This window comes from Phyllostomus discolor, chromosome 6 (genome assembly GCF_004126475.2).
Source record: "Phyllostomus discolor isolate MPI-MPIP mPhyDis1 chromosome 6, mPhyDis1.pri.v3, whole genome shotgun sequence".
In the NCBI taxonomy this organism is placed as follows: Eukaryota; Metazoa; Chordata; class Mammalia; order Chiroptera; family Phyllostomidae; genus Phyllostomus; species Phyllostomus discolor.
The window spans coordinates 161786191-161799844 of NC_040908.2; the positions used below are offsets into that span (position 1 = coordinate 161786191).

General features: G+C 40.4%; 1 protein-coding gene across 1 annotated transcript; it reads left to right on the forward strand.

The window, feature by feature from the left end:
- The first annotated feature begins 3716 nt into the window (after positions 1-3716).
- Positions 3717-11006, forward strand: LOC114498456 (membrane-spanning 4-domains subfamily A member 5-like). The gene is made up of 5 exons (XM_028514373.2): positions 3717-3872; positions 6027-6155; positions 8560-8616; positions 9594-9746; positions 10896-11006. The coding sequence occupies exons 1-5, from the start codon at positions 3717-3719 to the stop codon at positions 11004-11006; spliced, it is 606 nt and encodes a 201-aa protein (XP_028370174.1).
- The last annotated feature ends 2648 nt before the right edge of the window (positions 11007-13654 follow it).

Sequence of the window (13654 nt, forward strand, 5' to 3'; positions counted from 1 at the left end):
TCCATTTCCCCCCCCACCATTCCCCCATTCCAGCCATCCCCACCTCCCTCCCCTGATCCCACCCCTTCTTGGTTTTGTCCATGTGTCCTTTATAGTTGTTCCTGAAAACTCTTCCCCCTTTTGCCCCCACTATCTCCTCCTACCCCCTCTGGTTACATTCAGTTTGTTCTTAATTTCAGTGTCTCTGGTTCTATTTTGCTTGCTTGTTTGTTTTGTTGATTAGGTTCCACTTATAGGTGAGATCATGTGGTATTTGTCTTGCAGTTCTCTTACATTCTTGTGAATAAGCCCAAACTGTGTCATATCTGTCTTCAAGAGAATTTTGTACAAAGACTTGCTTCTAGCAGGCATTCAATCATTTTTAAAAACATGAATGAGAGCCTGAACACCTAGAGATGAGTGAAATTATGTGTGGTAGAATAATGAGGCATAGGTCTAGAGAGACTGATTATATGTTCCCTGTTTTTGCCTCTGTAGTAAGGATTAGCCTCATGAGCTACCCAAGGTTGTTTGACCTTGGTACAGGCCCTATGTGAGTTTGCCTCCAGTTCCTAAATGATTATCACTTCGTATTCTACTTACCCTGAATACTACTAATCATTTCCCCTTTTGTTTTCACTGGATTTGTACATGTTTGTAGGGTGCTTGTACAAAGGCTTTAATTTTCAGTCCACAAACTCAGGTGTTCCCGAAACACATTTGCAATTCTTAATCAAATTCTTTGAGAATCCAGCCCATGTAGTCTTTCCTGCCCATTCAGCCCCATACTCATCCAACACACTCATACTCATTGATGCACACTTGCACAAGGGTTCTGGGGTCTTAAATAGTGGCAAGTCATCAGAGAGATGATTCCTGTCATCACTGACAAGTCCACACCACTAACCACTGAGAAACTCATTGTCTCAGTTCACATTGACCCTATGTGTCCTATGAACTTGATGCTTCTATACCACACTTGGAACTTGGGTTTTTCTTCCCCCTGTAACTGTAAGAATACAGTGCCTCCTAGGGCAGGGGTATTAAACTCTTTTTCACTGGGGGCCACGTCAGCCATGCGGTTGCCTTCAAAGGACCAAATCTAATTTTAGGACTGTATAAATGTCATTACTCCTTAACAGTTAAGTGAGAGCTTGGTGCTGCCACCGGGTAGAAACAAGGTGCCAGGCTGGATAAAACAAGGTGGAGGGCCAGATTCAGCCTGTGGGCCTTGTGTTTGCCACCTGTGTCCTAGGGTATAAACTCACAATGTGAAAATGTAAAAATGTTTTTAAAACCCATCATTTCTGAGGTTTTACCATCCTAGTGGGAATGACACTAGAAAGCAAATCAGAAGCCCCTTGTGTCCCTCAGACCCTTAGGCACCTTTCCAACGTGCAAGAATACCCCATTTCTACCCCTGTTTTCCAGGCATTCTCCCCCCTCTCGGAGATACCTAATACTGTCCCATCAATGAGTTTGGGTGGTCTGGAGTTGACAAAATCAGATGTGTTTAGGAGCCAACAAAGGAGTATAAATATGTGATGTAGCAGTTTATAAGGCCTGGGGCAAAATGCTCTGGGGGACCAGAGCATTTATGATTTACTTAAAGGCGATATAATTTGTAAAAACAATCTTATTCCAAATACAACATGTCTTTTCCAGACTCTATTAGGCTTCTTCCTTTGGTAAAAATTGGGAAGAGTTATTTTCTGATGCTACTACTTTTTATACCTATAATTCCCAAAGCCCTGTGGGAGATATGAGCTGGTTATTCACTGTCATTTGCTGGATTACACATCCCATAGCTATCTAGCCCCCTTTCCAGCCCCCTTGCATCTAAATAGGTGAGAAGGTGACTATCATCAGTGAAGTGTTGGTGATGTGATGCTCATCACTTCCAGGTTTGAGCCCTCAACCCTTTGCCTTGTTCTTATACTCTCTTTCCTCATGCACTGGCCAGATGCAGTGTATCCAGGACCCGTGATGCTCAGATCTGTAGAGAATTAAACCTGGTCCATAAATAACTACATAGATCCAAAGCCAATTGGCCAAGCAAAGCATGGAACTGTCACAGAAGTTACCCTACTCTGTATAATAGTCACTAAGGCTCAAAATGGTAGAGCCTTACCCTTAGCCCTTTGTATTATCTATCAATATGTAACAAATTACCACAAATGGAGCTGCTTAACAAAACACAAGTTTATTATCTCAGTTTCTGTAGGTCAGAAGTACTGTATAACTTGGTTAGATTATTTGCTGTTTCACTTAACTACAGTCATAGTGCTTGCCAGGTATGTGGTTCTGAGGCTTGGGACCCTCTTTTAAGCTCACTCATTGTTGGAAGAATCCAGTTCCTTGCGCTATAGGTTTCACTGTCAGCCATCAGCTGTGTGGGGGGTGGGGAGGTGACTCTCTCTGCTCCTAGAAGTCACCTGCATTTCTTCTTATGTGGCCCCCTCTATCTTCAACCCAGCAATGGTTTGTCAAGCCCTTCTCAAACTCCTACTTTTTAGGGGTCCTGTGATTACACGAGACCCACTCAAATAATCCAAGATAATCTCCCTATTTTGAAGTAAATTTATTATATTTGCAAGGCTCCTTCTGCCATTTAAGGTAACATATTCATGGATGTGATATCATTTCCACAGTCCTGGGAATAAAATAATGGATTTTTCTTGGGAGGCCACAATTCTTCCTATTACACCCGTGATGAGTGATAAAGGTAGCAGAAAAAAATGATTCAATGTATTTTGATGTATTACTTTTTCAGTTAATATATTAACTTGTCTTGTGCAAGTTATTTTTGAACAACAATGGTTTAAACTGCATAGGTTCACTTATCCATAGATTTTGTTCAATATCTAGTCAGCCCTCTGTATCCTCAGGTTTCACATCTGTGGATTCAACTAACCACAGATCAGAAACAGTCTTTTCCACTCAGATTGGGAGTCTGCGGATGTGGAGGAGGAATGTGTGCATTGCTTTATGCCATTTTATATGAAGGACTGAAGCATCAGAGGATTTTGGTGTCTGTGATGGGAGACCATACTCAACCATCAAGCTCTGTTCACTCCACCAGTTGACCACAGGTGCATGAGAAAACTTGGAGGCAAAGAGCCGAGCTGGACAAGAACAGTAGAAACACCCATATGATCCACAGAACTGCGAGCAAAATCAAATAGTGGTTGTTTGAAGCCACTAAGACTTGGGGTCATTTTTTCATGGCTAAAGCTAATAAATTTAAATGGCAAAGTGAACAAACAAACAAATAAACAAACAAAAAACCCTACCAAAGTGACAGGCTAAACAGAGACCATCTCTGAGTGGTTTTGTCCTTTACCTTCCTTAAGATAGAAAACTAAAATAAATGTTCACAGTGCTATTCTACTTGGGAATTGAAATGCCCTTGTAGATCAACTAGTCCCACCTGATCAATGTACATATAAGGGAGCTGAAATCAAGAGAGGGGGACGTGACTTCCCATGGTCACAGTGACAGCATGACCGCGCAAGGACTACCAGGTGGGTCTTTTTCTCCCCATTCCTTGACTCACTCACCTTAAGATCGTGACCAATCCTGAGATTCTATGACTCTGTGATTCTGTGGTTCTATAATTCCAAGACAAAGTACAACAATGCCAGCGCTCCAGACAACCTTGGGACAGGAGAAGAGCATGGTCTAGACTGAAATACCAACTAAATCACTTAACACTTCAAAATATCAACGACACCATTATGGATTCAAACAGTACGCACAACCCTGTGTTCATGGTATTACCTCCAGAAGTCACTATCCCCGAATTTCATCAGTCACAGGAACCTACAGCCACAACTGATGAGTCTGCCATGCCTTTTCCTAAATTACTTACTACAAAAATAAAAATCTGTGGGGTAAGTGAGATTGGCCCTAAAGTAAATTCTACTGAAGGTGTATTACAAACTTAATATTTATGTTCCCCCAAATTCACATTTGAAACCACAATCCTAATGTGATGGTAACAGGAAGTGGGTACTTGGTGGGGGGGGGGGGTGTGGATAATCAGTCCATTGATGTAGAGCTTTCATGGATGGCATTAATACCTTATAAGAAGGGGTCAGAGAGCTAGCTAGGTTTCTTTGTGAGGATTCAACAGAGAAGTCTACGGTTTGCCAACCAGACAAGGGTCTTCATTAGAATCTGATCACTGTAGCACCCTGATTTCAGACTTTTAGCCTCCAGGACTGTGAGAAATAAGTTTCTGCTGTTCATAAGCCACTCAGCCTATGATGCTTTGTAATAGAAACCTGAACTAAGACAGGAGGCGAGGGGAGAAGAGGAAGGGAAAATATCTGATAGCACAATGTTTTAAGGTAGAAGCCAGTTCCAACTTTTATTTCTATTTGATTCAGAAAGTATCACCATCCTGTATCAATTATGCGCAAGGTTCTGTGGAGAGGAAAACATAAATAAATAAGCTAAGGTTCCTGGGCTCTTACAGGTCAAAGTAAAAATCTCCAAACTGACCACTTCAGAGATTTCTCACAGTCAAGCTGAAAGAAAGGAAAGAAAAATATTAAATAGATATCAATAGACCAGATTCTATATCCTGGGTTACTGAGTTCTACATGGTAACCATGGGACATTCAAGTGGGGATGTTTGACAAGAGCTAAAAATGCGGGCCTGCGGTCGAGGAAAATGACAGTGTTCACAGCTCAGCTACTTAAAGGTAAGTGAGGTTAGTCAGACTGAGAAAGTGGACGGGAATAGAAGAGGGCAGAGGACACAGACTCACACATCATATACCTTCCATTCTTCATGTTGTTCTCATCCGTCTCCCCTCACATTCGTCGAACCACTGCGTGGTGTTGTATTGCATCACAAGTGTGACACAGGGAGAAAAATAGAAAAGAGGGGGATTCTGTGAACCCCGGGATGTGGCAGTACCTTCACAGGCTCAGAGCATTTGGTTGTCAACAGAAGGGTTTTCTGAGTTTGCTTCTGCTTGAGGCATGGCGATTCAGAATTCAGTGCTTCTTAAACTTCAGCATTTATATGCCACAGACTTGGAGATGTCCCCCCAGCTTTACTGAGATGTAATTGACATAAGACATTGTGTAAGTTTAAAGTGCACAACATGATATTTTGACACATGCATGTATTGCAAATGCTTAGCACAGTAAGATTTGTTAGTTAGTTATCACATCTTTCATTTCGCATAATTGCCATTTTCTTGTTATGGTGGGACCATGAAAACTCAACTCAACAGCAGCTTTCAAGTAGGCAATACAGTGTTGCTAACCAAAGTCACCACACTGTACCTCAGATCCTGGAACTTATAACTGAAGCGTGTACCCGCTGACCAACATCTCCCCATTCCTCCCACTCCTCAGCCCCTAACAACTGCCATTCTACTCTCTATTTCTATGAGTTCAATCTTTTTGATTCCACATATAAAGGAGATCATACAGTATTTGTATTTCTCTGACTTACTTCACTTAACAGAACGCCCTCAAAGTCCATCTATGTTGTTGCAAATAGCAGGATTTCCTTCTTTTTTGTGCTGAATAATATTTCATGTTCTTTATCCATTTATCCATCAGTAGTCAGTTAGGTTTTTTCCATGTCTTACCTATTGTGAATAGTGTTGCAGTGAACATGATAGTGCAGATTCTTCTTTAAGAAAATGATTGCTTTTCCCTTGGAAATATATCCAGACGTGGGACTACTGGACCATGTATGTGGCAGTTCTATTTTGAATTTGAACCTGGGGACTCTATTCAGCAAGCACAGAATTGGGCCTGATAGTTTCCATCTCTAATTCCCAGGTGATCCTGAGGCTGCCAATCTGTGAACTACACCTTCAGGAGCATTGATTTAGATCAGTTTGCTTATTACCAAATACCAGATAGAGGGATCTGGAAATACCTGGGTGCATCAAAAATCCGACCCTTATTCATAAAAGAGGATAATTGCCAGATCCTTTTATCAAAAGGAGATCTACATTTTTGAAGGGGAGCCCACCATTTTGCTTTGTCCTCACTAGGTCTTTTTTCTCTGTTTACAGGCTATCCAGATCCTGCTTGGACTGATGAACTTTTCTTTCGGAGTTGTTTTCGTTTTCACCTTTGTAGATCCATACCCAAGGTTTCCCTTTATATTTGTTACAGGATACCCATTCTGGAGCTCCATTTTGGTGAGTATAGTCAATCAAGTCTAATATGAAGCCACACTAACAAGGATATTAGAGAATTCTTTGTTACAAAATGAGCTACATTCACTTGCATGGTAGGTTTTGAAACATCAAAATAAAAATCAATCTTGTTGAAATTATTTTCCCATTAATTCATCAGAGTTACTGATATTCCATCATTGGGTCTTGAAGATCCTTTGGGAATATTTCTTTGAGTCTTGAGGTTATTTGCCCATTCGTTCATTCAAAATGATTTACTATCTAAGCCAGATACCTAGAGGAAGTCAATGACAATTCAAAGGTTAGTAATACATGGGCCCAATATTCTGGTTTCTCTTCAGATTGTATAAATCTTTCACCTTTTAATACATGGGCCCTGAGTATGGAAAATGGTATGGAGATTCTTCCAAAAACTAAAACTGGAACTACCATATGATCCAGCAATTTCACTTTTGGGGATATATCTGAAGGAAACGAATATACTATGTCAAAGAGATATCTATACTCCCATGTTCATAGTGGCATTACTTACATCAGCCATGACATGGAAAAAACCTAAGTATTCATCTATGGACAAACAGATAAAGAAGTTTATACACACACACACACACCAGAATATTCTGCTGTAGAAAAATGAGGATATTGTGCCATTGTGACTACATAGATGAAACTTGAGAGCATTATGCTAAGTAAAGTAAGTCAGATAGAGAAAGACAAATACTGTATGATCTCACTTATATGTGAAATCAAAGGGGGTGAGGGATAGCAAAGAAAAAAGAGGATCAAATATACGATGATGGAAGATTTGACTTTGGGTGGTGGGCCCACACTGCAATGTACAGATGATGTGTCACAGAATCAAAGTCTATACAATTTTATTAATTATTGTCACCCCATCAAATTTAATTTTAAAAAACAAATAAAAAGAAAGAAGAAAAAGGATCAGATTTGAGGTTACCAGAGGCAGAGAGGCATAAAATTCCATTTATAAGATAAAAAAGTACTAGGGATAAAAATATAATGCTATACATGATGACTACAGTTAACACTGCTATATGATATATATAAACACTCATACATATATATACACACATATATATATATAATCTCCCAAGAGTTCTTATCACAAGGAAAAAATACATTTTTCTTTCTTTTTCCTTTTTCTTTGGTATCTATTTAAGATGATGGATGCTAACTAGAGTTTTTGTGGTCATCCTTTCATAAAATATGTAAGTCAAATCAATATGCTGCACACCCTAAACTTATACAGTGAAGTGTATCAACCATTCTAATAAAATTGGAGGGAAAACAAAAAATCAAACAAACACAAGTAGTAATATGTGAAACACTCCCATATTGTGTGATGAATGGTGACAGGGGACACACACACGCAGCCTCTGTAGGAAGCCACCTTCAAAACCGAGGGGTGGTTGCCCAGAGGCATTTCCAGCTTGACTGAGTTTCAGGAGTGTTAATCAGATGAAGAGGTATCCAGAGGATACCTCTGGAAGGGCGGGTGGTTGGGTGCAAGGGGTAGGATATCTTGCTGTACACCAAGGGAGAAACATGAAAAAAATGAAAGAAAAGCTGTGGGGTTGTCCAACCCACAGCCCATGGGCCGCATGCAGCCCAGGACGGCTATAAATGCAGCCCAGCACAAAATCATAAGTTTACTTAACACTTTTTCTTCTGCTGATCAGTTTCTGTTAGTGTTTGTGTATTTAATGTGTGGCCCAAGACAACTCTTCTTCTTCCAGTGTGGCCCTGAGATGCCAAAAGGTTGGACACCCCTGGGAGAGAACACTTTCTAAGAGTTCAGTGCAGAGAGTGAGAGTGGAGGGATGAGGCTGAAGAAACACCAGGCAATGCACCAGAAATTTAAAAGTGGATGTGCTGTGATCAGATTTGGAATTTCTACTAGACAAAGATGCTACCACTATGACTCATCTCCATGAAAATTCTTGGGGTTTTTACATAATTCCCAAAATATTAGCTGCAACTCTGCCTATATTCCCACCTAAGAGAACACATTGGATTGCAAGTGGGTACAAAGGATATTTCTTATAAGAATGATGGAATCTGATTTTATTGGTTGTAAATTGAGTTGACACCCATATGTCCTCAGTCTGCAATAGCTGTAAAGCAACCATGGATGAGAAAACTAAAGCCCAGTGAAATTTTTAAAAAATTTTCATGTTCAAATAAATAGTTAAGGCTAAAGCCAAATTTCTAGCCCAGTGTTTTGTCCACTATCCACTAGTGGACAACCCGTACAAAGCATCTCATCCTCCATGCTCCCCTGAGGGTTGTGTGAAGTATGAAGGAGTGCCTGTGAAAGAAACATGCAGAAGTCTATGCTGTGTGAGCTCTTTACATCCGTCACTAAGATATGTCTCCTTTTTAATAGTTCATTTATTCTGGAGCCTGCCTAATTGCATTGGAAAGAAAAGGCACAGAAACTCTGGTGAGTTATGTCTCCCCTTTAATAAAAACTTATTTACAACTTTGAAATGACTCATTCAAGCTTTGAAAATGGATCTGGAAAATCATGAAGCCTCTCTAATTCTATCAGCTGTCAATCACTGATACCCAATCAATGTTACTTGCTTCTTTTTTTCATAGAATCATAAAACACTTAGTGCCAAAAGCAAGTTTTCTAGCTCATCCAGTTTAATTCTGATTTTAGATATAAAGACACTGAGGTGTAGGAGAAATGACTTGTCCAAGTTCCTTAGCCAAATGGCAGAATGGGTTATTATTCCAGTAACTCACTGGTTCTTTCTGTAAGTGTATTTGGTGCCCACTGCATGCCAGATGCTGGGATGGGCAGTAGTCTGACACCCCCATGATGGGCACACTGTACAGACATCATCATGAAACCTGGTAAGCAGAATCTGATAATAAATAGGTGTTAATGAATGCAGCCTTTTAACTTACAGATAAATTATAAATTGAATATTTTTGCTTTTTCCAACAGTCAAAGCCAAGAGACATTAATGAGCCAATAAATTATTTTCAGCAAAGAACACTCCCTGCAGGTTTGCAGTTTTAGGACGATATAAAAATTGCAAATAAATAAAATGTTTAGTTAGACAGAGTCATAAAACAAAAATGTGAATAGGTCATGACTTTGACCAGAGCATCAAAATGCAATGTCCCCAAAATGCAACTACCCCTCAGAACCGTTTTCTCTTCTTCAGCGTGTACCCCTCCGCCCAAACAAATGGCACAGGTTATGGGGGACGGAAAGGTTGTGGAAAGTTCCCTGGACCCTCTCATTCTGAAGATGAGTGCCCGAAAACGGGCGGGAAGTGACGCACACCGGAGGGCAGGGCAGCTCTGCGGCACTGTGGCTCTGTGACTAGAGTCCTGCTGTCCAGGCCCCCACCCACAGACTCAGCCTGCGCCTGGCCATCAGGTTCTGTTTTCATTCTCTTTCAGGTGAGGATAAGCCGAACAATGAATTGTTTTAGCGTCCTGGCAGCAACATTTGGAATCCTTCTCCTTGCATTTGGTTTCATTGTAGATCGAGGCTACCTTTGTGGCTATTCTGGAGAAGTTAGTCCGTGTAAGGCTGTTAACACCCTATTCCTTGTAAGTATGCTGCATTTTTAGGGTGAGGAGTGATGGATTGAATCACAAATACTCATTGGCACCTAATCAGCCACATCCAAATAATGTTGCAGACAAATGTGTTTTTCATTACAAATATGTACAGAAATCATAGTATCTAATAGATATTATACCAGGCATTGTGAATAGAAAAATAAACATATTATAACCCTCAACTTCAGGAATTCACAGATGAGTAAAGGAGATAAAATACGTACATTAGTGACTATAATATATAAATAAGTGATACACTAAAAGGAAAAACAGGTACAACAACATGGTAGTAGTTATAGCCCTGGATGCACATTAGACTCATGAGTGGAATGTTTTTACATCTTGGTTTTAATATTTAGACTGGACTTCTGGTAAAGCATGATAGATTGAAAACAGACACTTTATTTCTGCTCTTTTAAAATCCCACTAAAATTAGTGTAAATGCGTCTAAAAGATATGAATCTACACAGAGAGAAAAAGTAGCCCATGAGACTCATCAAAAATTGCTGAGAAGGCTTAAAATTAATTGCATCAGGAAAAGGGGGTCCTCATAGGAGTAAAATATCTCACATGGCAGATTCTAAGGAACATTTTGAGCCTTTGGATGTAGTAGGACCACAGAAAACAGGGAGAAAGAGAAGAAAATAGATTAGTGTTGGCAATAGTAAAATGGGATTTGTGAATATAAATAAAGTCAGCATTAATTTGTTTTAATAGCTTTTAAAAAAAAGGCTTGAAGAGCTGTAAACGTCATCTAGAACTCCTAGATAAATTTTTAGATGAAAGCCTAGTTTGAAATCTGTCAATGGATGTCAAAGAGCAACAAAAGTACTTATACCTCAAGACCATTTGCCAATGTTGCCCATTTGGAGTCTGATTCAACCTAAGTGCAGCAGAGGAGGAAGAAACCAAGGGCCTGTGCAGTGCTGTGCTGTACTGTGTGGTGCGGTACAGTGCTGTGCGGTGCGGTGCTAAAACAGCTGTACACTGTAATGAGCCTCCAGTTCATAAACAAACATTAAATATATGTGAGACATGGGAGAGCCTTCTCACCTGGGCATCACTACTTCATTGTCATCAGAAAACCCATTGTTGTGCAAAATCATGACTCTTCTTTTTTCTTTTCTCCTGTTACAGGGAATTTTGACCATGCTGATGGTCTTCAGCATTCTTGAGTTACTCATTGCTATGTCTTTCTCGCTTTTGAGTAGACAGTTTGACTGCTGTGACTGTGAGGAATGGTGTTGAAAAGCACTGTGGAAATAAAGAAGTGTTGTACTATCATGGAGAGATGAAGTATGTTTGTGAGGAAACACCCGCAGGAACATAGGACATTAAGGCTGGCCGGTCTTTGAAGCAAAGCGGAGTGACTCAGGAAAGTAGGGTTGGGGAGCATTTTGGCTGATTAAGCAATTCCTGACTCTTTGCAATGCTATCCCCAAACCACACGGTCACCCTGGGGTCACCTCCTGTGTCAGTCATGCATTCACTGATGTGGAGAACAGCAGTGTGGTGTTGTCACTCTAACAAACAAAGAAAGGAACCAAAGCCCAGGGTGTGCAGTGACCAGGTCCATGATGGCCTGTTGATCTCTCCAAGAGACTCTGCTCAGTGGCTCCTACTCCACTGTTGGGCAGGCAGATGAGTTGGTTGGAAGAATGGCTTGGTCCACAAATTTTATGTTGATTGTGCAAGATCAATATGATCCAGTTACAACAACTGCAACAGTAACAATAATGTATAGAGAACTGTTACACATGGCATGGGAATGTAGCCCAGCCCCCACTTGGAAAGGCCAGTGGGGAGTGAGGTCCAGCACACAGGAGCCACAGCCATGGATAGGTTCTCCTGTGGGGAATCAGGCCTGCATTGTACCTAGGCTGCTATGAGACTTGCTTTTGCTAAAATTTCCTCACCCTGAATTGAGACATCAAGTGCTTACTATAACTTCCTAAAATCTGAGCTAAGCCTCCCAAATATGGTGTAACCAGTTCAACCATTTTTCCCATTTATCTTTAACATCCTTCTCTTTGCAGTAATTAGCAACATTCTTTCCTTTGTTATCTGTAAAAGGTAATCACTTATAGCAAACCTGTGCATAGTGAATGAGGACCATCCTTGATGTAATGTACCCAAAAAAGCAAAGAAAATCTGTCTAGGCAGGGGCCGGGGCCCTCTCTCTCACTCAGAAGACAGCGGCCATGCCGTCCCTTTTTCTCCACAAGACTTCTGCTGTCCATGTGAATTTGTTCATAGGCTCCACAACACATGGATCCTGCCAGCCGGGGTCCGCATCGATAATGGGGTGGAATATTGATGAAAGCCACTATAATGTTCCAGGCACCTTGCAAAGTGTTCTATGTGTATGATTTATTTAATCTAAAGAAGATTCTAAGAGGAAAATTTTACTATGATACTCATTTTATGGACAAGAAAACTGAAGCACAGAAAAGGTAGGTGATATGCCCAGGGGTACAGAGGCAGAGCCTTAATATTGACAGGTACCAGGGCCCAAGGTGTAGACTCCTATACCGACATACCAATGTCTCTGAAATTTGTAGTCTCAGAACCCTTCTACACTCTTAAAAACTGTTGAAGACTCATTGCACATTACTACAAATAAAACTTTTATTAAAATAACTATACTTTCCAAAATAGAAAGAAAATTCATGTGGAGAGTAGCACTGACATATGGTTTTACAAATCTCTTTTTTAAGGTTAGTTAACATTCTTTTATTTTTTAGCTTTATTGAGTTATAGTTTGTATGCAATAAATTGCACACATTTAATGTATGCATACTTCCAATATCATCACCATAGTCAAGATATTAAGCACATCCATCACTTCTAAAAATGTCCTTGTGACCATTTGTTGGGTTTTGTTTTTGTTTCTGAGTGTCTTTTTTTGTACAAATACAACATGAAATCTATCCTCTTAACGTATTTTCCAGCACATAATACCATATTATTAACTGTAAGCACTCTGTTGCACAAGTCTTTAGAACTTACTTTCACAAGAAAAACTTTAGATGTATTGCAAAACACATTCCCATTTACTAACTGCCAATTCATATCGCCTGGAAAACTTTCATAAACCCAGATGCACCACATGCTACCACATACTAATTAAATCAGAATGTGGAGAGCGCCAGGCACCAGTGTTTTTTGAAAATCTCTAAGTGACTCTGACTCCAAGGCAGAGCAGCGTTTGGGAGCTGCCACTTCTCTCTAACTTAATGGAAGACAAGTGGATTCTCTTCATTTCTTTTGCGTTCAACCTATTGGGACACTTCATCTCCTGTAGCCTGTGGAGAATACCACCATAAACTCATGGAAAGGGGCAAATAGGTCTTACTTAGTATTATAATGAGAGTTGTTCTGAGGTCACAGACCCCCCTGAAAGGGTTCCAAGAATTCCAGATGGCTCCCAGACCACATTCTGGGGTCGGCTGCCTTATATTATGTTGCATCCGGCGATGGAATATCTGTTCAGCATTAGAGTCCTTATTAGCTCTGTCATCTCACCCAATTCTCATGAGAGCCCCCTGAGAGGGATGTGTAACTGGCCTATGTCACAGACATGAAAAGTGAAACTCAATGTGGTTAACTTTTCTGATGCCACAAGGGGACATGATTTAGAACCAGGACTTGAAGCAAAGTCTCCACCTCCAAACTCCATTATCCTATGCTTCTTTTGGCTGAGAAAAAACCTGGTGTGTTCAAAGAAATAAACTATCAGGCTTTCATTTCTGCTAGAAGTTGGAAGGAGAGCGGCCTATAGTTACATATATGAGGGCGGAGGATGAGGGAGCGAGGTTCTGATAAAGATTTATTTTTAAATGTTTATTTCCAGCAGAGTGAAGTTTTGATGAAAACTATTTGGTGGCAGCCAAGTG